Source organism: Corvus cornix, chromosome 1A, assembly GCF_000738735.6.
Source record: "Corvus cornix cornix isolate S_Up_H32 chromosome 1A, ASM73873v5, whole genome shotgun sequence".
In the NCBI taxonomy this organism is placed as follows: domain Eukaryota; kingdom Metazoa; phylum Chordata; class Aves; order Passeriformes; family Corvidae; genus Corvus; species Corvus cornix.
Window position 1 is genome coordinate 663234 of NC_047057.1, and position 27749 is coordinate 690982.

The 27749-nt window shown below is 55.0% G+C and overlaps 1 protein-coding gene across 1 annotated transcript in view; it reads left to right on the forward strand.

Annotated features, from left to right (window-relative positions):
* The window catches only part of NRF1 (nuclear respiratory factor 1), a 42018-nt gene extending 20518 nt beyond the window's left edge, over positions 1–21500 (forward strand). The window contains 2 exon segments of the mRNA XM_039571157.1: positions 10518–10574; positions 21159–21500. Of these exon segments, the coding sequence (XP_039427091.1) occupies positions 10518–10574; positions 21159–21322 (221 nt within the window). The 3' untranslated portion in view covers positions 21323–21500.
* The last annotated feature ends 6249 nt before the right edge of the window (positions 21501–27749 follow it).

A 27749-nucleotide genomic window follows, 5' to 3' on the forward strand; every position in this document is an offset into this window, starting at 1 on the left:
GGAGATGCTGCTGGGAGCACAAAGGGGGACACTGAGAGGAGCCTACACCAAGTCCTGCCCTTCTGCATCCCCCCAGCCATCCCGAAAACCCAATCCCTGCTCTCTGTACAACCAAAGGGGCCGTGCTTAGGGCTGAGGGTGAGCCAGGATTGTGCCTGGGGAGAGCATTAGGGTCTGACGTGGGCGGGGGGGGATTAGCGAGCTCCCTGCTTTCGCAAACCCCGGCGAGGAGGCGTCAGTCCCCGAGCGTCTCGTGCGGGATAAAGGAGCCCCCAGCGGCATTTGGGGTGACAGTGCCACGCGGAACTGCTGCCCCAGGGGGTGGTTTCGGTGTGGGAAGAGGTTTAAATGCTGGAAAAGCTTCAGGTCTGGGCAAGGCTGCCGAGCTTCCCACACAAAGTCAACAGGTGGGAAGCTGTCCCCAGCCTTGGCCGTGCAGATGGGAAATGGGAACGCTCCTCTCAGCAGCTCCGGGCCTGGAGCGCGGCTGCCGCTCCCACCCGGCTCTCTGAGGGAAAACACATCCAGGAGGGAAGGGCAGGATTGGGATCCCGTTCCCTATCCTGTGTGTGTCTCCCAGAGAACGCTCGGATACGCTGGGAAAACCCGGCACAGGTTTTTGGGATCCCTGTCCTTGCTTTGGGATACCTCGGGATAGGGAGGTGCAATGCTGAGCCACTGGGACCTGGTGGCTTTTTCATACGAGAAAAATATTTAAATTTTGGGGGGGGGGGGGGAGGCTTAGGGGCTACAAATGTCACTTTTTAAAAAGCAGTATTTTATGTTTTTCCTGTTGGATCTCCTTTTTAGGGAATATGGAGCCAAATGAGTCGCTAGCAGCTTGGCAAAGTGCAGATCAGCATGTTTGCATCCAGGAGGACAGGAAGGAAAAAGTCAAGTTTTTTGTAGGGCCTCCCTGGTGGGAACAGAATTTTGTTATGAAGGTTTGCCCTGAAACAGGTAGGATTTAATCCCAATCTGAAGGAAAGGTGAGGAAAATCATTTTTGCAGGTGTGTTTCAGATGAGAGGGTAGAAGAGATGCCAGTGGCTGCCAGCAAGGAGAGCAGAGGAGTGAATTCCTGGCTTTGCTGAGCAGCTCCAGGAACAGGGAGAGGTGTTTCCTAGAGGACAAATTGCTGTGTATAAATGAATAATTATCAGCACTGGAGCTGTTGGACTCTGGGTGAAATACCTTGGCATAAACCTCAGTTAAAAGGAGCTTAGTCCCCGTCAAGTCCGAGTCTCTTCCCCCAGGGAACAAGCGACAGGACCAGAGGAAACACCTCCAATTGCACCGGGGAGGTTTAGGATATTAGGGAAAAATTCCTCACTGAAAGGGTTGTCAGGCATTGGAACAGGGCAGTGCTGGAGTCCCCATCCCTGGAGGGATTTAAAGCCATGTGGATGTGGCATTTGGGGACGTGGGTCAGTGGTGGCCTTGGCAGTGCTGGGAATGGTTGGACTCGATCTGGGAAATGTTTTCCAACCTTAATGATTCCATGATTCCAACCACACTCACTGCCCTGCGTGTGCCCTGTAGAGAGAGAGGGTTCCTGACTGCATCCCTGTGCCCACACCCGTTCCCTGTCAGCCTCTGGCTCTCCGCTGTGTGTGACCAGGAATTCCCTGTTGGGATTTTGGGACACCGGCCGCAGCTCCGATGCCAGCAGCCGGCTCATTCCCGCTCTGCCAAGAGCCAAAACATTCCCCAGCCCCCAAAGTGCTGCTGTTTGCAGCGACCCCTCCCAGGCAGGCCGATCCCTGGCACACCTTGCCCTGCCCTTTGGAGCCACCCTGGCGGCTCCCGTGGCGTTTGCCCGTCCTGCCTGATTCCCGGCGCTAATCCCGAGCCGTCCCTGTGACGCGGGGCTGTCACGGCCACCGGCCGGCTTTGCTCTGACATCCTGCCACTGCTGACGAGGCGGCTACTGCTGCTGATTAGGATTTGTCTGCCCACCAACCGGGGCTAAAAATAGTCCCTGCTGTGCCACATCCATGGGCAGAGCTGCCTTGGGTCCCCTTCCCAGGTGTGGGATGGAACCGGCCCCGCACAGCCCAGCACGGGCGGGGGCTGGAGTGGATCCCTTTGGGCTTCCTCAGAAAGTCCTTTGATGGGAACACAGAATGGTCATTTCTGGGGACAGTTTGGCCTTTTGGGGTAGGGAAACCTCATTTTATTGTCTTTATTTAGCCTGGAGAAGAGAAGGCTTCAGGGAGACCTGACAGCAGCCTTCTGGTGTGTTATGGGGCTTACAGGAATGGGGCTTACAGGAATGGCTTCCCACTGCCAGAGGGCAGGGTCAGATGGGATTTTGGGAAGGAATTCCTGGCTGGGAGGGTGGGCAGGCCCTGGCACAGGGTTCCCTGAGAAGCTATGGCTGCCCCTGGATCCCTGGCAGTGCCCAAAGGCCAGGCTGGAGCAGCCTGGGACAGTGAAAGGTGTCCCTGCCCATGGCAAGAGGTTGGAGCTGGATGTTTAAGATGCCTTCCCACCCAAACCATTCCATGATTCTTGGGGAAAAATATTGTTCTGTGATGAGCACTCGGGCTGTTCCAAGGCCTCTCTCCTCTTTGCAAGGGCAGCGGTGCCAGGGGAGCACAAGGAGCCTCCCAAGCAGTTTTGTGCCCCCGTTCTGTATCCAAGGCTCACATGAAGTCTCCGGGTTGCTCTTTAGCTCCAAAGCTGCCTTTTGAGATCACAGAGGGAGGAGGCAGCGCCCTGTTGAGGCACCAGGGGTGACTCAGTTCCTGATGGGATCTGCTGTTGTCCCTAAAAGCTTCCAGCCGTTCCTGCTCCGCGTGTCCATGCCGGTGTTCCCAGCACCCCAAAAGGGAGCCCCTTCCCTGGGGCAGGGAGCCACTGCCGAGGCCTTTGCTTGCAAAGTTCCATCACTTCCATCATCTCTCCCAGTCCTGTTGGTCTCGGGGAGCTTCCACCCCATAAACGAGCCGTGCCCCTCTGGCCTTGTCTCCTGGCTTCTCCCTGACCTCACAGCATCTCCAGCACCTCCCTTGCCCTCCCCGTTTCCCCTCCCCTGGTGAGTTTTGACATCCATTCCTGTGATCAGGCAGTTGAGACTTACAGGCTCCCCAGCTGTCACAGCCCAGGCTGGCCCGGTTTAAGCGCAGGCCATTTACCTTCCACGTGTCCCGAATTAGGGGAAATGGACAGGAGGGCTGGGTCTGTTTAAAAATTAAAGCTGATTACGAGGCATTAACATTACATTTAAAGGGGTAGACGGCAGCTCTCCTCTCTCAGCATAGCTGCAATATGTTCCCTTTTGTTCTGGGCTGCAAGAGGGAAGGGAGCAGGACTGGTAGCGACTCCAGGCCGGGCAGGATTTCTTCTTTAGCCATGAATTTTGAAAGAGGAGCTGCCTGATGGCTGGTGCAAGAATTTAAAGCAGGTCTGACTACCTAAAGCAGTTCCCATCTTTGCCATCCTAACAGGAAGCTGGAGCTCTTTTGGCTGATCCTGAATTTCCTTTGGAAAATTCAGATGATCTGAATTGTCTTCTGAGTTGTGGTGTTGGGAAGTTTCGTATTTGATGGATCCCAGCTGTTTTTTGTTAAATCCCACAATTCACGTGGTGACTCTTCATCCCAAACCAGGAACTGGTCAGTCTGGTTGGGAACGCTCTGAATGTGATGCTTGGCTGGGATTTGTTGTGGGTTTAGGTTGGATTTGAAGCCCGTTTGTTCGGTGGATTTGTATGATATTTGCCCAGGCTCCTGCACCTTCATCTCACAGCCCCTCAGTAATCCAGCTGGATTCACACAGAGCTGCTCAGTGCAGGATAGGTGCTGGAAAGAGGCCTTTTGGCAGGTGAAGGGATGTATTTATATTCCCTGGATCCTGCTTTTCTCTGTCTTCAAGAAATCAAAGCTCCAGGGAGAGCTGAGAGCCCCTTGCAGGGCCTAAAGGGGCTCCAGGAGAGCTGCAGAGGGACTGGGGCCAAGGCCTGGAGGGACAGGAGCCAGGGAATGGCTTCCCAGTGCCAGAGGGCAGGGCTGGGTGGGAGATTGGCAATTGGGAATTGCTGGCTGGGAGGGTGGGCAGGGGCTGGGATGGAATTCCCAGAGCAGCTGTGGCTGCCCCTGGATCCCTGGCAGTGTCCAAGGCCAGGCTGGACATTGGGGCTGGAGCAGCCTGGCACAGTGGGAGGTGTCCCTGCCCATGGCAAGGGGTGGAACAGGATGACCTTGAGAGGTCCCTTCCCACCCAAACTGTTCTGTGGTTCTGTGATCTCTTAATGAGACTTTTCATTTGACTTTACCACCACCACCATTCGTGTTAAATCCATGTTAAATCACCATTCCAGGTGTTTTTTTTCAGTTTAGGGTGACAAAGTCCCCACCAGCTTGGCTTTGAGAGCCACATCCTGAGCTTTGCTGGTCCCCTCTGGGTGTGTGGGGCTGTCAGGGCATGTGGCTCTGTGGTCACAGCAGGTTTTTTGGGGTGTCTGCAATAGATGGGAATGTTAATCCTTGGACATGCTTCTGTCTGAAAGAGATGTGGTGGAATCCAGGCAGGAAAGGAATGGCAGCCAGCAGAGTGGGCTCCTTTTCCTAAATACCTCTGGAAGCACAGAGCAGGACAGACAAACATTTCAGTCCAGGAGTGGGCATGGGAAGGGATGGAGGTGTTTATGAAGGGTGTCTGCAAGCAGATCTCGGCAGTGCCACACTCTGGGATCGCTGTTCTGCCTCCGGGCTGGGATAGGGAATCGCTCTCCTGACAAGCTGCACATCTCCAGCCCGGTGCTGTTTTATTTATAGCTCTTGGCTTAGGGGAAAGGGCACAGGTGGGGTCAGAAATCCAGCTCTGCCCAGTCCTGCATGTCTCCTGACCCATCAGAGATACTGCTGAGTCCTTTCTCCAGGCCTCCTCCTCCTCCTCCACGCTTATGCTAACCCAGATCAGAGGCTTGGTCAGCAGAGCTCGACCAGCAGAGCTTCTTCAGAGAAGGTTGTGGTGCTCCTGGAAGGGCCATCACAGCCTGGGGAAAGCAGCTTTTTGCCATTTCTGCCGGACACATCCGTGCTGGGTGTGGAGCCGAGCGTTCAAACCCACGAGTATGGGGCTGGGTGGGCGTGGATGAAGCCTGAATCAAGGCTCTGCTTTGCTGCTCCTCTCTCCCAGGAAAAAATTCCCGTGTGGTGGATTCTGCCTGTAGTAACAACTCATTCCAAACTATCTGGAGCGTGTGGCAGCCCCACCTCAGCTTTTTGAGCCCATCTCTGGAAGATTTTCCGGCTTAACAGCAGAGATCCCCGGACACCTTCATGCTGCTGGCACGATCTCTGCTCCTCCAGGCAACCCCAAAGGAGAGATCCCAGCTCTCCCTCCTCGTGAGCTGCTTCCCAGAGCAGAGCTAAATTTGTGTCTGGAGTTCAGGGCAGTTCCTTCAGCTGATCCCAAGTGACCCCTCACTGCCCGAGGGTGAGGATGGGCAGTGGTCCCCACAGCTTTGGAGCAGCTGGAGCGTCTTCCAGTGCAGATTTTGGCAGATTTTGGCTTGCAAGGCCTCCTGCCTCATCCCCATCCGTGTTGGGATGGGACAGGGCTGCACCACGGGCGAGGCTGGGGACGTCACTGCTGTTCTTACCTGTGCTGTGCACCACCCGAGGAACTGAGAGAGCAGCCTGTGATTACCCTGAATCAGGGCCGATGGAGAGGGGCTCCCTAATCCTAAACCTGCAATCTGCTGGTTCATGGCAGCAGGGCACAGCCCCTGCCCTCCCTGGCAGGTGCCCTCGTGGCTCCGGGCCGGGCTGGATCAGGCCACCCTCTCCTCTGCAGAGCTGTGGAAAAAGTCGCTGGGTTTTGAATGGATGGAGGCTCGTCTGACCCCAGGGCACTTTGTGAGCTCCAGGCCCTTAATGGCTGTCAGTGGGTGTAGGGTGCAATCTGATCCAAATGGGAAGCTGGCTGAAATCCCAGCAAGCTGTTGTTGCCGTGGGAGGCATCTTAGGAAATGAGATGGGCTTTGTGAGCTCTCCCCCCGCCAGGCAGCCCCGGGCAAGGAGAAATGCCCTGTCTGCAACTTGGGGCTGCTCCCTGCGCTGAGGTTTGCTGGCTCTTCATTTACCCAGCTCGTGGTCTTTTGTTTTGAAGCACCAAAGTTTCCTCCCTGCGGGCAACTTGTGGCTTCTGTTCTCCCTCGCTCCCTGCTCCTCTTTGGAATGCGCGTTCCCACCTCCTGGATGGACGTCTCCAAACTCGAGGTTTCTGTTGGTTTTCTTTGCCTTAAAAAGTGCTCGGCCCCTCTTTCCTAAGAGCCTCAGCTGCTTCCTCAGCAGGGCCTGACCTCCCGCGTTCCCCTGCTGCTTTTTTCCGAGCACATCCAGAGGATCACTCTGTGCCTGGATTTATCCTCTTCATTGGATCTCCGGAGCAGGGACTGATTTTAAAGCCTAAAAGCACAGCCCCATCTGTCTCGTGCCTCTGGGGCATAGTAAAGAGCCCTGTCCTGCAGCCCCTGAGCCTGTGAGCAGAAAGGTTTTCCTCGTGCACCAGCCCTGCCCTGGCAGAGCGAGGAAGATGGGAGCTTTTAATGAATTTTCCCAAGTGGCTGCAGTGAACTTTCAGATTTCTGTTTTGCCAAGTGAAACTCTTCAGTTGATGTTCAGCTGTTAGATTTTGGGGTTGAAGGGGACATTCCCTGCTCTGGGATTGACCGGGGTGCTATTTGAGGCATCAGCAGGTTGCACAAGAGCTTGAGGAGATGCAGCTCCACCTTGGCATCCCTTGGCTGGGGACAGTTGGGTGGCCTTGTCCGAAACACTGCTGGGCACCCAAGGAAGAGAAGGGAAATTTGTCACCCTAGGGACTCTTCCAGCTTCCAACACTTTGATTGGAGCCTGGTCAATGGACCAGCAGAGGCTCAGCCCTGGGATTGCCCTCCTGTCCCTCGCACTGGGTGAGTGCAGAGGTCGTGGAGGTGAAACCATCCTCCCCTGCCCTCTGACCATCGGGAACGCTTTTCCTGCAGGCCGGTGCCCCTTTGGGAAGGCAGGGACAGAGGAGGGCGGTGTGTCTGTCCCTGCAGGCCCCTGTCTCCCAGTGACCTTCTCAGCTCGTGGAGACAGCTTGGCTTTGCTGTAAAGCAGCTCATGTGACAGCAGTAATCCGCAGCGGGTAAACAGCTGTGCAGGAAGATTCCAGGGAATCGCCCTATTTTCCCTGCTCCGAGGGCCCAGGCTGGCACACCGGAGCAGGAGGGTGGGAGAGGCTGCACGAGTCCATCCCCACTGGGTGTCTCTGGAGCCAGGTCAGGAGCACACACTTCCAGGATTCCTCCTGGAATCCTCGTGGAGCTGCAAAACAGGTTCCAAGAATTTGAAAAAAACCCCATTTCTCCTCATGGAGTGGTTTCCTCCGAATCTTTGCCAAAACCATGAGTGGCATTTTTAAACCTGAGTTTGACTTCTGTCTCCCAGCCTCGTGTCTTTTGGTGTAATTTATTCCCTCACATTTATACAACTTCCTCTCTGGGTAACACTTTCTGATGGTTCATGTGGACCCCCTTCAGCTCCGGGGATACTCGATGGACTTTTTGCCATCTGCCCACGGGAAGTTAAATTGTGCCCTGGAGAAGACACAGAAACACTGAGGGAGCACCAGCTTGGAACTGGTTTAAAATTAATCATGGTATTATTATTCCCATCCCCAGCTCAGACTGTAGCAAACTTCCTTTCCCTGTGGTTTTGCCTTCTTGTTGCCACAGATCCCTGAACTTCCTCATCTCTGTTTTCCCCATGATTTTAACCTTCCAAAGCTCCCAGGGGAAGTTCAGTGAGTGCATTCTGGTGCTGACAAGTCCAAGGAGCTGATGACAGCTAAAGCAGGTGGGTTTAGCCCAAGATCCAGGTTCTTGCACCACACAGGCAGCAATTCCCCTCAGTTCCCTCCAGGGATGAGGCGCCTTGGATCAGGTAGGCAGCGGTTACATCATGGCCACGGAATCCCTGGGTTTCTCGAGCAGAAACCACCAGCAGGGTGTTTGTGGCTGCAATAAATTGTCCACCAGTGGCCTGAGACAATCCCTTATTTCATGTAAGCCACGGCCCAGCCCTCGGGAGGGACCATCTGTTCCCCTGGCCTAGGACAGATTTGAGCACGAGCCCTCGCAGTGAAAGGCTCTCTGCTATTCCCCTGAGCCGCCTGATCTCTTCCCTTCCACCTCTTCCCATCAGGGGGTAAAAAAACCAAAAACCCCAAAGCTTTGTACTCCCAAGCATTAGGGGGCTCTAATTGCTGTGTAAATTGGGACTGCTGCGTTTAAGTGGTGAACAAGGAGCTAATGGAAGTGGAATTTTATTGCTGGCATAAGTAGGGGATGTGCAGCTCCTTTGAAGTCAGCAGCCAGGGGGGTTTCAGTTCGATCACAGCCAGCAGTGGGTTTGGTTCCTGGTTGTTTCCCGTTGCTCTGACCCGTGGATGAGTTATGATGTCCTTCTCAGAGGTTCCTAGTACATTTTTCTTGCCAAAAAAAAAGTTTGAGTCTCACTTCCAAATAGGAATTACATACTGAGAGGTTTGAAGTGCAGCAGAAAATTAACAAGACTTGGACTTGGCCGGGTTTTAAGGCTTCTGTGTGTTTGCTGCTGGTGGAGATGTGCTTCCTCACCTGGGCGCCTCCCATCCGAGCCAGAGCAGTGGGACTGGGGCCTGAATCATCCCAGAAAATACAAAGCAGAAGGAATTCTCCAGCCACCACCAGAGCTCTCTCATTTTCCAGCCTGGGAAGGGACAGGACAGGCTCTTGCACCGCTTGATTCTCCTCACAGATTTTGTCTGTTCGGGTCCGTGTGCCACAAATCTTCCCTTTGCACATCCAGGGTGAGACCCACAGGGACAAAAAAAAGCTGGAGAACTCCTTTTTAGGGAAAACAAACTCATCCCTCTCCCTGCACCCATTGTTGCCTTCTCTTGGTGTGCAAAGGAGGCTTCCAAGCCCCCTGGCCTTGATGGTTTGGGCACAAATGTTCTGTGCCTTCAGTCACCAGGCCAGAGCCCAAACTTTTTGGTTTTAGCAACAGATGTGCAGAGTTTAAAAGGGAGGAATCTGCCAGAGGCAGCAGCATTCCAAGAATAAATACTCCCAGGAGAGAGAGGTGGGAACCCATCGCACCTGCCGCGCAGCCGGGGCAGCGGGAGACGGTGGTGCACAAAAAAAGGAGGAATGTGGACTGTAAAAACTTGCTCTTTACACGAAAAGTTCCACACCTGAGTCGTGTGTGCGCTGTGATTTATTGCTTGCCTTGCTGAGCATGGGCCAGGTCCTACCTGGGGGGAAGCCGTGCCAAACGTGGCCCTCGTCCTGTAAAAGACAGGCTGGGGACACCAAAGCACAGGGCACTGCTGCAGCTGGGGATGTGCTGCTTTGGAGCAGGGATGCTTTCCTAGCTGGATTTGGAGGGTGTGCTTTGAGGAGGAGGGAAAAAAGGAGCCTTCAGGTGCATTTCCAGCCCTTTTGTCCCGAAGGAAAAAAGCCAAACTTACCTCCCGGTAGCTGGGCAGGACCTAGTGCAAGGTGAGGCTCCAGCAGATCGCCACAGCTGCAGCTTCCCATATCAAGGCAAAGCTTTAAACACCTTCCCAAGGAGTTATCTCTTCCAAAAGCTCATTTGGGGTGTTCGTGTCACCTCTGTTGGGTTAAGAGCCCGGAATTCCCTGGCACAGAGGCACTGGTGGGGCACGGGGGGGAGAACCCGTGGCGTTGGACCCGCCGCTTGGCCATGAATGTGCACCCTGTTGTGGCAGCGAGGCTCCTGGGGAACAAGTCAGCAAAATGCTGGGAAAATGGCTTTTAGATGGAGCCAGGGCCTATCTGGTTACAGATTGCCTTTCTGCCAGCACAATGGCTGCTTTATGTCTCCATGTGCTCAACGCTCTGGAGGATGTGCCCGTGTCCGTGCTCGCATGTGATCCGTCGGCACCGGCCCAGCTGAAGCCAGCCAGTCCTGCAGAGCCTTAAAATCACATGGAGCTCCTCCCAGGCCCCAAGGAGTGCCTGGATTTCATGAACTTCCCAGCCTCGTGCTCTTGGGATACATAGAAATTCCACTCTGGCAGCCATTTCTGCTCCTCATTCGTCTCTACGCCGGGGATTGTGGAGAGCTTTGTTGGAGGTGGCCTGAGCTTCTCCGTGATGGATTTCACTGCTTTGGTGCAGACTTTCCTCGCTGGGCCGATTAAACCATTCGTCTAAATATTTGTAAAATATCTGGCAGTGCTTTATTCTTACCTCCCACTTTACCTCCCCCTTACACACACAATGTTCTGTGTGGAATTAGAAATATTTTAGTTACTCTGCCCTAACGTTGGGGTGCTACTCCTCTGTGGTCACTGAGTTTTCTCCTCCTCTGTGGTCACTGAGTTTTTGCACTCACCCAGTAAACCAAAGGATGCATTTCCTATAAGTACATTAATTACCCCACTAAATCCCCCCCTCCCCAGCTGTAGCATTTGCCCTTTTCCCAGCCTTTTACACTTGCATTTCATTGTCAGGCATCCTAGCAGCAGACTATTCAGGTTGCAAGTGGAGCCTGGCAGAGAGTTCATTAGGTGAGTGGATTTCTGTGGTGGCGGTTTGGAATGTTGGGATTTAGCTGGTTTTGCACTTGTACCTTTAGGTCCCTCTTGGTGTTTCTCGGGGTTAAAGGGGCTGTGTCTGTCTGGGTTTTGTGCCTGGGCACCATTTGGGGTAGAAATGCCTTTGGGATGTGCTGATATCTCCTTTCAGCCTGACACAAGCCGAGCTGTCTCGTAATCGTGACTTCAGGAAAGAATCAGTGAGGACAGAGGTTTGGATTGTAACAGCCCTCAGCAGCAGCAGTCCTGCGGTGACAGAGGGGGCTGTGGGGATGCTGGGCCTTTTGGATTTGTGAAGTTTGGCTTTTTCAAGGTCACGGACCTGTTACAGCTTTAAAGCAGCAAAGCAAAGAAGAGAAAACCCCACAAATACCCTTGGAGCACCCAGCAGCCCTGAGGAGTTAGAGGATTGGAGCAGGAACCTGAAGGAAGAAGTAGGATGGGCTGTGAGGGTCACAGCACAGGAGGGTAGGTAGAGCCTTTGACATGATCTATATTCCCTTCCCACACTATTTATGATTGGCAGGGATGCCCAAAGTGTTGTCCCTGCAGAAACTCTGCCAAATATTTATCTGCTTCGTTAGGATACGGGGTATTTCAGTTGTTTTTAAAAACAATGATTCGATTCCAATGATTTTATTGTAAGATGGACTTGTAATAAAATATTTTAGTAATTTTAGGTTTTTAATTGTAGGTATTTTAGTAAATTTAGCAAAGCCCTGCCTTGCTTTGCACAGTAGCCATTTAATAAAACCATATAGAAAACAGAGGACACTAAAAGCTGTTTAAAAAAGCAGGATAAGAATCAGTCTCAGTTCTTCCTCTGGGAGAGCCCTGGGGATGTTAAAAGCATACCAGGGCAGTCAGCAAAACATTTATGGCAAAATCTGACAGGGATCCCTTTTAGGTGACTGTTCAGAACCTCATTCATGGGTTTAACACCTGATTCCTGAGAGGAGGAACAGACTGGTTTACCCGTAGCTGTTTCCTCTCCCCACTCCCTGGGACACTTGGCACAGGTAACCCCTGGCTGCCCCATGTTTTGTATTAACACCCAGCAGGTCGTGGGGGAAGCAAAGCCCAACGGGAGCAGGCCTCAGGGCTTGCTGGACTCCCTCTATTTTTATCTGTGTTTTGTGTAGAGATGATTGACCACGATAGACTTCTAATCTTCTCAGGTGTGTCCACGCCAAAGCCAGCTCATCACAGAGGCTTAGACAGGTTATTCTCTAAGCTTCCAGCCCTGGAGTCCAGTAAAAACCTTCCTTCCCACAGGCAGAGACATTCCCTGTGTTTGTCACCTCTCCTAAATGCCAAATCGACTCCAGTTTAAGGTGCCACGCCCTGGAGACCCAGCATAGAGGGCCAAGTCTAGGTGAGGACTGAGCTTAAGCAAGCACAGCTTAATTCTGCCTCAGGTGATGCCCAGGCCTGGTTCTCCAGCTCTAAATTCACCCCATGAAGGGGAGAGGAGTTGGGGACAGATGGCTTCAGGTAAGACAAAGCAAAAGGTGTGGAGCTAATCCACCCCCACGAGACCGAACTGCTGCTGTGCTTCTTTCCCAAGCATCCTTTTCTTTTGAGTTTCTCCATCAAAATGAGGATGAAACAGAAAACGTGGGATTTTGGATTGTTTCCAATGTTAACAATCCTTGCAAGTTTTTTTCCTCCTGGGACTGTCCTCGCTGCAAAGACAGAGGTCCATGGCACATGGCATGGTTTATCACCACCGCTGGAGACTGTGGGCCTTTGCTGTGCCAGGGAAGAGTCTGGGTGCCAGGTTGGCTCACTGGGATCTTCCTCTTTCCATGGAAGCACTGAGGCTCCAGAGGAGACAATTCTTGTAAATCAGGAACTCCAGCTGTGTGGTTTTTGTCTCAAAGTAAGGCAACCTTAAAAGAAGTCCCAAAACTCCCTAAACATCCAAAATAAACCCCCAAAACTCAAAGCCCCCCAAAAGATCTGGAAGAAATAAGGGAGATTGAGCCAAAGATGTTTCAGATCTTGGCTAGGCCATGGCCCTTCCCTCCTCATAGGGAGGGAGAAAACAGGGATGTCCCAAAGATGCTGGTGCTCCCAGCTAGGGAAGGAAGGCTGGTCCCTGACCAAGATTTGGAGATAAACCTCAAGTTTGGATGCTTGGATTTTATTTAAAACAACACCTTGATGCAAAATACCAACATTTTGCTGAAGCTGAGTGAGTGGGAGGAAGAACGAGCCACGTAAATGTGGTGCTGCATCCTGACCGGTCCCATTCCGGTGGTGCCGGGCGGGAGGTTCCGGATCAACCAGTGGCTTTAGGGTCACTGAGACAGCAGCTCCCATTGCCCTGAAGGAGCAGAGAAGGCAAGTCCTTGCAACAGATCCAGAGGAGCCAAAGAATCACAGGCTGGATCCGTTAGGTTGGAAAAGATCTCCAAGATCATCGAGTCCAAGCTGTGCCCGATCCCCACTTTGTCCCCCAGCCCAGAGCACTGAATGCCACATCCAGGCATTCCTTGAAAAGCTCAGGGAAGAACAAGCCACTGACTATGAAGCAGGCAGGTGACCCCCAGGGCCAGTCAGAGAGGCTGAGATGTGACCATGGGGATGTGGTGGGTGCAGGGAAGGAGGCAGTGGCTCCAGGGCTGCGTCCCGTGCAGCTGTGGATGGGAATGTTGTATCTTATCTCCTGCATTTACCTTGGTCCGAAGGATGAGTCAAGGCTATGATGTAAATTAATTGACTCAACTTTGCTCTCAAAGCTTCAGGTGCCTCATTAAACTGTTCTTTATTGGGGTTTTGACCAGAGTAGCTCCTGAAAAGACAGGTGATGGAGGATCTTGAATGAGGACTGCAGCCTTTTGCATATTATCGTTTGGTGGAAAAAAAAATCTTCGTGTTTTGAACGGACTGGCACAGAGGTTCTGTAGGGCAGAGCCGTGACTTGAGAGCCTGGAAAGCTCTCAGAGCTTAAATCACCGCATGGGGATTTTGTGATTTGTCAGTATTACAGAATCCAGACTGGTTTGGGTTGGAAGGGACCAAAGATCACCCAGTTCCACCCACACCTCCCACTGTCCCAGGCTCCTCCAAGTCCCGTCCAGCCTGGCCTTGGACACTTCCAGGGATGGGGCACTGAGCTATTTCTGATGGGAAAAATCCTTCCAAATATCATCCTAAGAGAGGTCTGATTAATCATTGATGCTCTTGCAGTTGAGGGGGTGAGAGATGGGGGGCTGAGCTTTCAGTTCATCTTATCTTTAACTAAGTGTCCATGCTGAGAGATGTCTTCTGCTCCTCTGTCACTGCTGAGTGTGGTGGGATTCCTGAAATGCTTTATTTCTGGGCGAAATCCCTTCCATGGTGTCGTGTCAACACCTCGTGCCTTAAGGGACACGTTTAGTTTGGCAGTTTAGGATTTGTCAGGGTAACACCTGACTTTGAGAGCTCTTCTTTCAGCTGCTGTGCTTGGAACTCGTTAGACAGCTGGCTTATCTTCCTGAAAATACACCCTCGTGCCCACTGATTGTCCTCCCCCACCTCTTGAAGGCCTCTCGAGTCAGTCCCCCAGAAGGGAGCTGGTCAGGAGGATATTTTCCGGAAATCTTCGCAAACCAGCTTCCCAGTCAAAGGAAACATCTAACAGAAATCAACTGTGGGACATTCTAACATTTGTGCTGAGCAGTGCTGGCAGGAACCCTCCACATGGTTTCCAAAATTGCAGTTGGTGAGGACAGGAAAGGTCTTTGGTTCTGTAGGACCAGCCCCTCTCGGTCTTCACCCACCTCTAAAAGACCTCCAGTGAGGAAGGTGCTGCTCCAGAGCTTCACCAACATTATGTTTAGCTGTTGTCTGGGATGTTTCCCACCTCCTAAGTGCAGGTTTCCATGCTGTTCTTCAAGCTCATGTCTTACTGGGGAAAAGACAATTGGAAAAGATGATTATTCCCTACTTACCTGCACCAGCCTTGATGTATTTACACCTAGGAATGCGGACCAAAGCAGGCCCAGTGCCCTTTCGTTGTGCTGCCCACCGAGGGCAAACATTTCATTTTTTGGAGGTCCTCTGGCTTGATTTTTGGGTGTGTGTGTATTAAAATCTACTCGTTCGGAACCGTTGACGAGAACTCTTCCATCGCTAGGGCCCCGTAGTGCATTCCTGAGCACGGGAATTTCAGCTGGATTCCTCAGCCCCTGCCTCCAGAGGAGGGGAAGGAGAAGTTGCAGGAGTATCTACTGTGAAAGGCTTCGGTGGGATGGTGCTCAGCACAGTTTGCTCTGGTTTCCCCTCAGTGTTGGTGGAAACAAAGTCCTCTGAACGAGCTGGATGTCAACGGCTGAGAAAGTCAGTGGAAAATTCCGCTCTTTTTAGCCTTTTCCATTGGGGGCTGAGGGACTTGTGAGGCCGCTCACTCCTGGCTCTGCAGTGCTCACAGCTTGCAGCACTTCCTCCTTGCGGCACACAGAGCAAGAAGTGTCAGCCTTGGCCTCTGGAGCCACTGGATCCCCAACAGCAGCACCAGCTTTTGGAGGGGCACCTGCAGCTCTCAGCCGAGGTGCTGGGTTTTCGTACGATGAGGTTGCCTTGCAAGAACCCGATCACGTCCTGTGCTCTCTGAGGAGCTCCAAGGGGATCGCTCAAGTCCTTGTGCATTTTCCTTTTTGTCCCACAAAAGAACTCCCAAGAGCAATAGTTCTGTGCTGCTTCGCCACTCCAGACCTGTGTCCCTCCTCCTCCGTGCCCAGCGGTGTTTCCTGTGACGTCATGGCCTGTAGAGCCATGAGCTCCCCTCAGGTAACGGCTCCACTCTTGGATTCTCCCCTCAAGCACGAGGCTGTTGAGATGTTGGCATTATCTCCCCCTTCTTGTTGGCGTCATCCTGGCTCGGTACCGCAGGGCTGGGCCTTGCCTGGGGCTCCTGGCTCCCTGATGCAGGAGTCCCATGGGAATGCTTCTCCACTGCCTTTCCCTCCCCTTCCAGGGGCTGTTCCCGTGGGAGTTTGCCTTGGCAGGAGATCGGCTCTCTGATCATTCCTAGATGTTGTCGTCAATGCTGCCAGAGAAGAGGATTTTGTACTTTTTGAAGGAAAAAGCTTTATCTGTTCTTGCGGTGACGTTCAATCTGGTGACAGTGGTTGCTGTTGTCTGGTCAGGAGTTGGGCTGGTTCCTGCCTCCTCATCCTCCAGGACTTTGTCTTGAGTTCCTGTTTGAGCCCCACGTGGAAAAGGTTTCATGCAAGGTCCTGCCGTTCAACCTTCCCGTGATGTAGAGGGTCAAGCCAAGAGGACATCCCTCACTCCATGGGTGACTGGCAGCGTGGAGCTACACACCATTCCATTCCTCCCAGCCATTCCACACGGCTTTGGAGATTCCGCAAGAAGCTTTCAGGATGCTGTATTGAATGTCCACATTGTCCAACCAGGTTGTTGAGACAGCTCCTGTTTTGGTGTCAGCCAAGACCTCTCTGCTCCCAGGTGCGTTCCAAGGCTCGCAGAACCTTGTCCAGCTGCAAATTCCCACTGCTGCCGTAAGGAGAACATGCCGGACATTCACAGGACTCACGGCAGAAGGCTCTTCGTTCCATCTGCTGCCAGATCCCAGCTCGATGCTCCCAGTCCAGACAGCTTTGTCCCAGGCTGCATTGGGTTGGTCTCCTCACTGACGGGACTTTGTGGTGGTGGGACCTGTGCTGCCGTTCCAGCCCATCCTCCATCCATGCCTGCTGTGACTGCCTCACACCTGGGATGAGGTAGCCAGGTTTACTCGGTCTCGTGGCATTTGGATGTGGAGCCACATGGGCAGATGTCCAGAAAGCCAACTCTGTCCATGGCTCATCCCACAGCGTGGGCAGCAGGTCAGGGGAGGGGATTGTCCACCTCTGTCAAGAGACCCCACCTGCAGAGCTGTGTCCAGCTTTGGGGACCCCAACAGCAGAAGGATGTGGAGCTGCTGGGGGTGTCCAGGCAGGAGAAGGGAAGGATCCAGGGAGAGCTGAGAGCCCCTTGCAGGGCCTAAAGGGGCTCCAGGAGAGCTGCAGAGGGACTGGGGCCAAGGCATGGAGGGCCAGGAGCCAGGGAATGGCTTCCCAGTGCCAGAGGGCAGGGCTGGATGGGAGATTGGGAATTGGGAATTGCTGGCTGGGAGGGTGGGCAGGGGCTGGAATGGAATTCCCAGAGCAGCTGGGGCTGCCCCTGGATCCCTGGCAGTGTCCAAGGCCAGGCTGGACATTGGGGCTGGAGCAGCCTGGCACAGTGGGAGGTGTCCCTGCCATGGCAGGGCTGGCACTGGGTGGTGTTTAAGGTCCCTTCCCACCCAAACCATTCCATGATTCCTTGGCCTGAGCCTCTTTTCACTGAATGGGAGATAAGGACTCAGCCTGAGATACCAGGAAGAAGACAGCGCGTCTTGTGTCCCTGAGCTGGACAATATTCCATATCCTGCAGCACTGGGAATGAAGCTGAAGCTGAAGCCTTGTCCATGCTGCACTAGCTTTGATCTCAAGGCTGAGGAGGTGTCAAAGCAAGGCAGAAACTGGCACTGATGATCTCGGCTCCCTGAGCATCCAACAGTCCCAAGATGTCCAGGGCATTTCTGATCCTTGACCCCAGTTCCCCAGGCACTGAATCATTCCACCCACCCAACCTTCTCCCCTCAAGCCCTTTGGGGTGGTTTAATGGAGTCACCTGCAATTTAGGATCAGAGCAGGTGTTCTTATGCTCCGTGCCAGGTGAGATTTCTTTATCAGACATGGCGTAACTTTTCCCCTCTGAATCCCATGTCTTTCTGGTCGCGGGCAGAGCCTGACCTTTACCCTTGTCCTTCCCTAAGCTGAGACCTCTTCCCTGCTGAAGCAGCAGGAGTTTCATTCTCTCCTCTGGCCCATCACAGTCCCCCAGCTGAAATGCAGCTGCAAACATTGACCCGGCATTTGAGTCCAACCACAGCCACCTCCGAGTCAATCGACTCCAATCCTGATTCATGGTGGCCATTTCAACCCCTGAGGCCTTCCATGGTTCTTCTCCTCCCTTGGCCACTCTCGTGTCCTCCCCATTCCCCCACGGCTGTCACCGGCCATGCCGGACCCTCCTTCCTACCAAATCCAGCTGATCCTCCACCAAAAAACTTCTTTCTCTGGGATGTGGCAGGAGCTGGTGCTGTCCCAGCTGCCTCTCTAGATGTTGTCCTTGTGCCCGGCTGGCCAGAGCTGGCTCCTCACCCCTGCCAAGGACAGGAGGGGCTTTTTGGGTGGATTCAGGGAGGGGTAGCAAAGTCACAGCCTGGTTGCATCTTCCTGGGAGCCCGTGGCCACGGTTTGTGCTGCTCTGTGTGTGCTCCATCACCTCTCTGTGACAGACAGGAGCCGGTCTGAGCAGCCACAGGATCCAGTGGGATCCCATTTCCCTGCCTGCCCTGTTCCTCGCAGCGCTCCCCAGCCCAGCTCCGCTTCTTTTGCAGAAATGTATTTTTCAAAGACTCGAGAAAAGTTGGTTTGGGTTTGGTTTTGGTTTTTGGTTTTTTTTTTTGGTCTAATGGATTTCCTGTTTTTAATACAATTGAAAGGGTCTGAAATCCATGCTTTAGATTAACATATGCCAGCTAGATTAGGGCTAATCAGGGTGCAGGTCTGAGCAGATGCAGCGCGGGGCCAATCCCAGACCTGATTACAGCATCTCAGCGGTTTAATCGTCTCTCTCCCAAGGGCGATCAGCTCGGCTCTAATGCACAGCAGACTTTCCAGCCCTCTCCTCCTTTGGTTTGTTACCACCCCTGGCAGGAAGGGCCGCTACGTCATCTGCTGAGGCGATTTGCGTTAATCCCGTGCAGAAAGGGATCTGCGCGGCACCGTCTCTCGCTGGCACTTCCCCGCTCTTCCGCGCGCTCCGAGAGGTGGCCGGGCTCGGCCAAGCCTTGTCTGAATTAACTCATCCTTCCCAAATACCCCAGCTGGGTGTTCAGTGCTCGCCAGCACCCGGGTCTGGCACGTTTGGACAGCGTGGAGGGATCGTGGCTTCGACGTCGCGTGGTCTGTGGCCCGGGGCGGTGGTGGTGGCTCTGCTCCGTGCGTTGTCCATGTGGCATTTGATCTGCTCCGGGTTAACAACCCAAGTAACCCAAAGGGCTTAGTTGGCTTGTTGGTCTGGAGCTGGGGATTTGAGGTGCATCCCAGGCCAGATCCCCAGGTCCTGCTTAAACTGGGATGTGCTGTGTTCTCCTGAGGGGTCTGCTAGGAGATTTTCTTCAGGAGGGCTGAGCCTGAGCTCTCTTTTCACATTCGTTTTGTTGCCTGAAATTCCCACTGACCAGAAAGCGCCCTGGGAGCTGGGAACCTCCTCCTGACCCTGCGCCGTTCGTGGCAGCCAGTGCTGGACAACCAACCTGGGAACCAATTCCATGGTTGGGCTTGGTGAATGTGGCCACAACCCCTCCGGCTGGGGGATCAGGACACTTCCCAGCCCACGGAGCGCTTCGGGACCCCGAGGGGAGGGATGTTGGAGGAGCTCTGGGCTGCGCTGGGGTCACCCACCTGGTCAGCACGATTAACTCCTAAGCTTTCCTGTCTGCACAGAGAGTTATCCGAGGACACGGAGCTGCCTCGCGTTACCAAACAAGTGCCCTTGGTGGGGCAGAGCTCTGCTCCCTGCACCTCAACCCACAGGGATTGTGCTGCTTTTTCGGGAAAGCCTCGCTCAGGAACCTGATGTCGTGGCGGGGGCTGGCCATCCATCCCGTGCTGCTGCTGGAAGGATTTGTTGACCTCAAAAAGCTGGTTTTATCCCCAGTAGAGGTGTGGGTAGTTCCTGAAATGTCTAAATCATCTTGCTTGTCCAAATCTCCCTTGGCCAAGCCACAGGTGGAGGTGGGTGCAGGGACAATACCGGAGAAGAACGATGAAGTTTCTCCTCCCAGCCTGCAGGATTTGCCATTCCCTTCCCCTGCCCAGCTCTGTCGAGTGCTCCTCACTATTTTTTCCACCTCCTTCCACTGTTCACATCACAACAACCCTCAGGGGCCTCGTTTTATTGTCGCTTTGGTGTTTCCTGGCTCACCAGGACTCGCCTTTGGCGCTGCAGTGCTAAAGCTTTGCCAGCTCCATCCTCAGCCTGGAGGCCTCTGGTCCCCTCCTGCAGCTGAGCCAGCCTTGGGAAAAGCTGTTTCTACTTTGCTGGACTCATGCATGACTGGGGAAGGGCTGAGGAAGGGGCTTTGCTTTCCTCTCTCTGTTTTGTGTGTCCCATGCACGTGTGAGAGCCCAGAACCAGTGCCAGGAGCCAGTTTGGCTTGGCCAGGGCTTGTTGGTCCCACGCTGCCCCTTCCCTGTGAGGGGAGAAGGACCCGGCTGGGATGGAGAGGGAGCAGGAAGAAGGGAATTGTGCTGGGGAGTGGCTGTAATGGGGCTCATGGATGCACAGCAACGGGATCCTCCCATGTGCCACCGGTGGGGAGGTGTTTGAGTGACCTGCAGAGTGACAGGGGATGGGAAAAGCTGAATTTATCCCTTCCTCAGCCCCGCAGTTCCCAATTCTGGGCATATCAAGTGGAAAAACGCATGTAGGAAGGGTGTTCCGTGTCTGTGGGTGATCCCTGATGGGCTCTGGGGTGGGAGCAATCCCTGCCTCCAGGAAAACTCGGCCTGACGGGTTTGGCTGAGCAGCTCCCTGCTGTACCATCCCAAAACATGGCTGGTTTGGGTTCCTCCTCCAAAAATGATGTCATTTCTTTCCTCTTCATCCTCATTCTCTCTCCCTGCAGCCCGACAGCGCCGGGGTGTGGGCCCCAAGCTGCTGCCACCCATCCCAACCCCATCCCATCCCCGCTCCCATCCCAGTGGCTTCATGGAGGGCAAATCCAGCACAGCAAGGCCTCCAAGGCACAAATCATTCATCCAGCACGGACACAGCTGGGCGGGGGCCGGCGTCGTTCTTGATTGCTGGTTTTCCGTGGATAGAATCCTGGAATGTTTTGGGTGGGAAGGACCTCAGAGCCCCTCCAGTGCCACCTCTGCCACGGGCAGGGACACCTCCCACTGTGCCAGGCTGCTCCAGCCCCAATGTCCAGCCTGGCCTTGGGCACTGCCAGGGATCCAGGGGCAGCCCCAGCTGCTCTGGGCACCCTGGGCCAGGGCCTGCCCACCCTCCCAGCCAGCAATTCCCAATTGCCAATCTCCCACCCAGCCCTGCCCTCTGGCACTGGGAAGCCATTCCCTGGCTCCTGGCCCTCCATGCCTTGGCCCCAGTCCCTCTGCAGCTCTCCTGGAGCCCCTTTAGGCCCTGCAAAGGGCTCGCAGCTCTCCCTGGATCCTTCCCTTCTCCAGGGGAACATTCCCAGCTCTCCCAGCCTGGCTCCAGCAGTGCTCCAGCCCTGGGAGCAGCTCTGTGGCTTCCTCTGGATTTGCTCCAGCAGCTCCACATCCCTATAGAGCTGAGGACCCCCCTCCAGGCAAGGAGAGCTCCAGCCATAAAAAGACCCCCCCCAGAGCAGCACAAATGCAGCCCCCGAGCCCTCGGGGACCTCAGGGCCGCCGTTCCCGCTCCGCTCCCTCCCAACGCCGCCCCTGTTCCCTCCTGTCTCCGCAGGCCTCGTGCAGATCCCCGTGAGCATGTACCAGACCGTGGTGACCAGCCTGGCCCAAGGCAACGGCCCCGTGCAGGTGGCGATGGCGCCGGTGACCACGAGGATAGCGGACACTGCCGTCACCATGGACGGGCAGGCGGTGGAGGTGGTGACCTTGGATCAGTGACGGCGCCCGGAGCAGCGGGATCGTGGCGATTCTCCTCGTCTCTTACGCGACTTCATTTTTTTACGCCTCTCCAGAGATGCAATCAGGTGGCATTGAGTCTCCCAGCTTCGGAAACGAAAAGGTTTTGTTGACCTTTTTCTTTTTTTTTTTTTTTTTTGTCTTTCTTTTTTTTTTAAAACGAGAAAAATAGAAAAACAAACGAAAACGAAACAAATCCTGGCAGAGGATGTTGTGTAAAGTGCATTTTTCTAGCGCCACTCTGCTCTCGGAGGAGCGAGAAGCCAAATTGTGATGGGACTTGGATTCCGAGGAGGTTGAAAGGAAAATGAAAATAAAGCGACCCTTTATGCCCCGTTTTCCCCCCCGTGGGATCGAGCAGGAGGAGGCCGGGGGGCAGCACGGACACCCTCGGCCAGCGCCGCTCCGGCAGCACCCGCTGGCACCTTCCGGGCACGGCCCGCCCCTGGCAGCGAATTAGGTATCAAAGATTTTAATATGGACTTTTATATTCCAAAAACCCACCCCGGAAAAAACAAAACAACAAACCCTCCCCCCCACCCCCCCCCAAAAAAAAAAAAAAACAAAAAAAAAACAAAAAAAAAGCCACAAAAGGAAGAAAAGAAAACAACAAAAAAAAAAGTTTGGAAAAAAAGACTCCTCTTTTGGGGGAAAAAAATTAAAATAACAAAAAAAAAAAAAGCATGTGTGACTGCAGGGGGGTGTGGCAACCTCCCCCACCCCCCCCCGAAGGGATGATGCTCTTCCAGGAGCCGCGCGCCTGCCGGAGGATCCGCGCCCCGCTCGGCTCCCCTTGGTGCACACTGGAGACCTGTTCCTACTTCTCTGCTCTTGTACCTGCCATTTTAGATCCTTGGGGTTGTTTTTGGTTTTTTTCTTCTTTATTATTATTATTATTGTTGTTGTTGTTGTTGTTATTATTATTATTTCCCAGTTTCGTGGCTCTAGACCGGAGTGGGAGCGCCTCTAAAGGGGCTCTGGCTGCGTCCCCCCCCCATCCCCCCACGCTTTTCCCCACCACGTTCCCAGGATTTCCCTTGCCAAAGAGCCACCTCGGGCTCATCCTCCTCCCCGCTGCCACCCCATCCTCTCCTCCTCTGATTCCCGCAGGAAAAGCTTCGCTGGAAGGGGGGATGCGAGCGAGACCCTTCCCTTTGGGGGACCCTCTTCACCCCAACCCTCCGCCCCAGCCCAGTCCTGCCCTGTGCCTCTCCCAGCACGGTTTTTAACCCCAAAACCCTTCCCAGGAGGGTTAAAAGAAGCCTTTGGGGGGTTTTTTTGGGGGGGACAGACTTTACTCAGTGTCCCCATGGGCCAAACCCTGGTGCCCAACCAAACCCCCCCCCCTAAGCATTTCCCATGGGATTTCATTTTGGGGGATTATTTTGGGGGGGTTTATTATGATTTCCAAGTGGCTGTTCAAGTTCTCCACATCTCGCTCCGCCTTCGAGGAAGTTTTCAGATTCTTGTATTTACTTGTTTTATATGGGGGGAAAAAAACGAGCCCCGCAAAAACAAACCTATCACATGTTCTTTGTATACAGTTCTGGGGTCCTTTTCCGAGGGGAGGGAGATCTTTCCACAGAAACAGTCCTGGTTCTCTCCGATTTACGGATCTTCTTTGGGTTTTTTTTTTTTTCTAATGATTATTTTTTTATTGTCCTTGTGAAGATGTCGGTGGCTTTTCAAGTCAGTGTTTCTTTGGCGATGAAATGAGGTTCTTTTAGTCCCAGAGGTTTCCTCCCCCCCCCCAAAAAAAAAAGAAAAAGACAAAAACCAGGCAAATAGCAGAGCATGGACCCCCCCCTTGTTTTCCCAGTGTCTATTATTGCCTCATTCAATAAATTGTTACAAATGTGTCTACCCGGCTGTCCAACTCTCCTCTTTGGGGGCATTTTGGGGATATTTTGGGAATATTTGCCATCCTCCCTTCCTGGTGGGTGTTTTTTGGGGTTTGGTTCCTCCCCCCTCCCACGCTGGGGCTGGAGAGGAGGAGCTGAGCGGCGCTGGGATGGTTTTGGAGCTTCATCCTTTTTTTTTTGGTGCAATTTATCTCGTTTTCCTCTTCCTGCATCAATCTGGGGTTGGATGGACACCTTGGGAGTGCTGGAGCATCCCCCCATGCTCCCACCCAGGGGCTGAGCTGCCTTTTGGGTTGAATTCCTTGATTTTCAGCCCTCTCTCACCCCCAAGGTCCTGGTGAGCCGGGGGATGTTTTTTGGGAGCGCAAACCCAAGGAGGAGCCGGGAAACGCGGGGATGGGTTTCAGCAGCTTTATTGGAATGATGGTTGCCAGATCCGGTGAATCCTGCGGGGGCTTCTGTGGCGTGGGGTGAGAGGAAGAGCAGGAAAAGCTGGAAGGACAAAGAGAAGGGCGGGAAGGAGGAATGGGGCTGCTTTCCTGGGGATGCTCCCGGGTATTCCCACCGAGCTGGAGCGGATCCCTCGGCATGGAGCATGCTGCCCTGGCTGGGACGGTGACCTGGGGGTTTGGGGACCCCTGGGCACCCCAGAACATCCCATGGCCGGGCTGGGGTGCCCCAGAGGGGCCCTGGACCTGGCAGCAGGGCCGGGGGAGGCAGCTCGGCCTGGCAGACGCTGCTGGGAGGTTTTAATCTTCGTTAATCGGCCTTTAATAAGCAGGTCGGGGCCTCCTGCTGGGGCAGCTCCTGGAGCCCCCGAGCACCAGCGGCCTCTGCCTTGTACTGGGAGAGACTGGTGGGGCTGGACCCTGCTCCCTTTCTGCACCAGCAGCCTCCACTTTATACTGGGAGAGACTGGTGGGGCTGTACCCTGCACCCGTAACTTCCACATCCTACTGGGAGAGACTGGTGGGGCTGATCCCACTCCCTCCCTGCACCAGTAACCTCCAGCTCATACTGGGAGACACTGGTGGGGCTGGACCAGCTCCCTCCCCCAGCCTGGGCGCTACAGGGGGGTCCTCCAGGCGTTGGGGGGGGTCTTTGTGTGGACTTTCTGTCTCTATCCCCCCATGCCAGCACTGCTGTGCCCAGGGAGGACCCTGAATTGCAAGATGTGACCTCAAATTGCAGGATTTGACCCCAAAAATGCAGGTGGATGCTCAGGATGAGCCCCACCGCTGCAGCTGGGAAGGGCCAGGATGGAGGGGAGGCCTTGGGATGCTCCCCAACAGGGAGCTGATCCCGGGGGAACTCGGTCCTGGCAGGCACCAGCTGCACTTTGGGGTGGAGCCTTTGGGGAGGGGTGGAGCTCCGGGGGTGTGGTCAGTAGGGCGTGGTCAGTAGGGCGTGGTCAGTAGGGCGTGGTCAGCGGGGGTGTGGTCAGTGGGGTGGGGCTTGGGGATGCTCCACCCCTGACCCCACCACTCCCCACCCCCTGCAGGGCAGGGCCCCACTGCTGAGTGGGGGTGGGGTTAAATCCAGCACTGGGGGGTGGAGGGATGGATGGACAGACTGGGAGATGGGTCAGGGGTGGGATGGACGGACAGATGGATGGAGAGTTAGATGGGATGGATGGATGGATGGATGGATGGATGGATGGATGGATGGATGGATGGATGGATGGATGCATGGATGGATGGAAAGGCAGGAGGGTGGATGGATGATTCCACACCAGGACAGACAGACAGACAGACAGACAGGGGATGGGTGTCCGTACAGCCAATGGACGTGGCTGCAGGAATGGACAGACGCTGGGTGTTTGTTACCTGGACCAGCAGACGGATGAATGACCAGACAGACACACGGACACCTGTGCCCCCACAGCCCCCACCTGCCCCAGGAGGGCGATGGGGACCCCCCATCCGTCTGTCCGTCCGTCCGTGCGTCCGTCCCTCCCCGCCCCCCGGCACAGGGAGGATGATTGGAGCGTGCAGCCTAATCCAGTGTGATCCAATCTCTGCGGGCTTATGCCGAAAGCCCCGTAATCACCCAGCGCTGCCCTACATATCCCGGCACAGCCCGGCCACAGCCGAGCCCCGGCCGCGGGGGAAGGGGCGTGCACAGCCCCCACCCCCAAATCAGCCCAGAGCTGCCCCTCCCCGTGACAGCCCCTGCCCCTAAATCCCAGCACCATCCCTGCTCTTGCACCTGGGGACGGGCAGGGGACCTGTGGCAGCTGCCACCGCCGGCTGCATCGTCCGTGCCTCAGTTTCCTCCCTCCCCAGAAACACGGGACTGGCTTGGGGTCGGATCCGGGAGCGGGGGCTGGATCCGGGAGCGGGGGCTGGATCCGGGGCTGGGGTAGGGGCTGGTGGCCTAATCCCAACCCCGCAGGGCCCTGCCCGGACCGCGGGGCCGGATCAGCCCTTGACACCCGGAGTCACTTGGGGACACGTGGCCGCGCTGCTCCAATGACCGGTATCCCGCAGATCCCGGCTTTCCCCCCTCTCATGGGGGATGCCAGACCCCTCTTCCTCAGCATCACCATCCCCCCATCCCGCGTGTGCAGGACACCCAGCGCAAATCACATCCCCCCAAATCCACAGCGGATGGAGCGGGACACCCCACGGGGCCCTCCCAGCCCGGCAGCAGAGCCCTGGGGGTTTGGGGGATGCCGGGCTGAACCCAGGAGTGCCGGGGGGACGCTGGGGGACGCCGGGGGCCCGTGTCCGCGGCGGTGCCCCGGGGCCGTAGTTGGCAAGTCTAGAACCACCGGATCCTGCTACCGCACCAGTGTGAGTTCTACCATTGCCAAAGGCAGCCCCGGGGCCGGGCACCGCCGGCACCGTCTCGGCAGCCAGGCCCAGCCTGGGGACAACGAGGGACACGCGGCCGCGGTGCCGGGCCTGGAAAGCTGCAAAAAATAGGAAGAAAAATATCATTTCACCCATCCAGACGAAAAACCCCACACGCAGCTCCAGATCCCCCGTGGGGATGCTCGGCTCAACCCCAGGGAGTCGTGTCCGGGAGGGGACAAGGAGTGGGGGTCCATCCTGCTCGTGATGGCCACCACGAGGACACGGCCTGGCCGAGGTGTCCCCATGGGCTGGGACACCACGTTGGGATGGACACCACCTCAATGTCACCATGCCTTCGGTCTGTGGCCATCCCTCCCTCATCCCAGCAATTCCAGAGGGGTTTCCACCATCCCGTCCCACCGAACCCCCCTCCGCAGCCCCGCTGCTCCTCCATCCCCGCCCCGGCGCTGCTCTCTCCACCCTCTCCCATATTGGCACTACACATAATTGCTCAAAAGCTACAAATCAAAGCAAAAATGTGCTAGTGCCAAAACGGGCCAGGCGGCGTCGGCGACGGCCCCGCGGGGCTCGCGGGTCTTTCTCTGCTCTGTTTATGGCCCTATGGTAATTCACTGACCGCGGGGTTGCACAGTGAATTCTACCAGTGCCATACACAGAACAGGAGTAGCGAGCTCACACCTGCCTTTTTCCCCTGGATTTCCACCCAAATTCACAGTTAGGAGCCCAACGCCCTCGGCCCGGCCTCCGGCCTCGGAACGGCGACGGGAAAAATGGGAATCAATTGTTATCGATCGGCAAAATGATTGGGGAATGGCCAAGCAAAGGGAGATGCTCGCCCCGGGGAGGGTGGGGAGGATCCGGTCCCCAGCTCGGCTGGTGGAGAGCTGGGGATTTTTTGGGATAGGGATGCTGGAAGCCATTTCCCAGCCGCTGCCTTTGCTGGGTTATCCAGGAGTGCCAGCCCCAGGTCTGCCACCGCCTGGGATGGCTGCAAACCCCCCAGAATGGTCTCAGACCCCCAAAATGTTGCAACCTCTCCCAGATGGCCACAAGCCCCCCAAAACAGTCCCAAATCCCAAAATGTTGCAAAGCCTCTGGATGGTTCTACACCCCCCAGAACGCTGCAATCCCTCCAATTAATTCCAAACAATCCAGACGGCTGCAACCTCCCCAGAATGTTTCAACCCCCCAAAAGGTTGCAACCCCCATGGATGACTGAAAGCGCCCCGAAATTCGCAACCCCTCTGGATGGTTGCAAGCCCCCAGAAGGTTAAAAACCCCCTGGATGGTTGCAGCCCCCCTCCCGAAGTTTGCAATCTTCCCTGGATGCTCGTAAAGCATCCAGATGACAAATTCCCCTCCAAAAAACTACCGCAATGCCCCCAAAAGGCCACAACCCCTCTGAATGGCTGAACCCCCTCAAAAATTTCAAAAGACTCTTGATGGCTTCAGACCCTCCAAAACTGCAACCCCCCCAAGAGGATGCAGACCCTCTGGATGGCTGCAAACCCCCAAATGACCGCAAGGCCCCCAAAAAGTTGCAAAGCCCCCAGATGGCGGCAAACTCCCCAAAACGTGCGAACGCCCTTCATTGCTAAAGACCCTCCAAAAGCATGAACCCACCCAAGAGGATGGAGATCCCCTCAAATGGCCGCAGACCCCCCCAAAAACTTGCAACCCCCTCGGATGGTGGCAAAGCCCCCCCGGATGGTCGCGGACCCCCCGGCT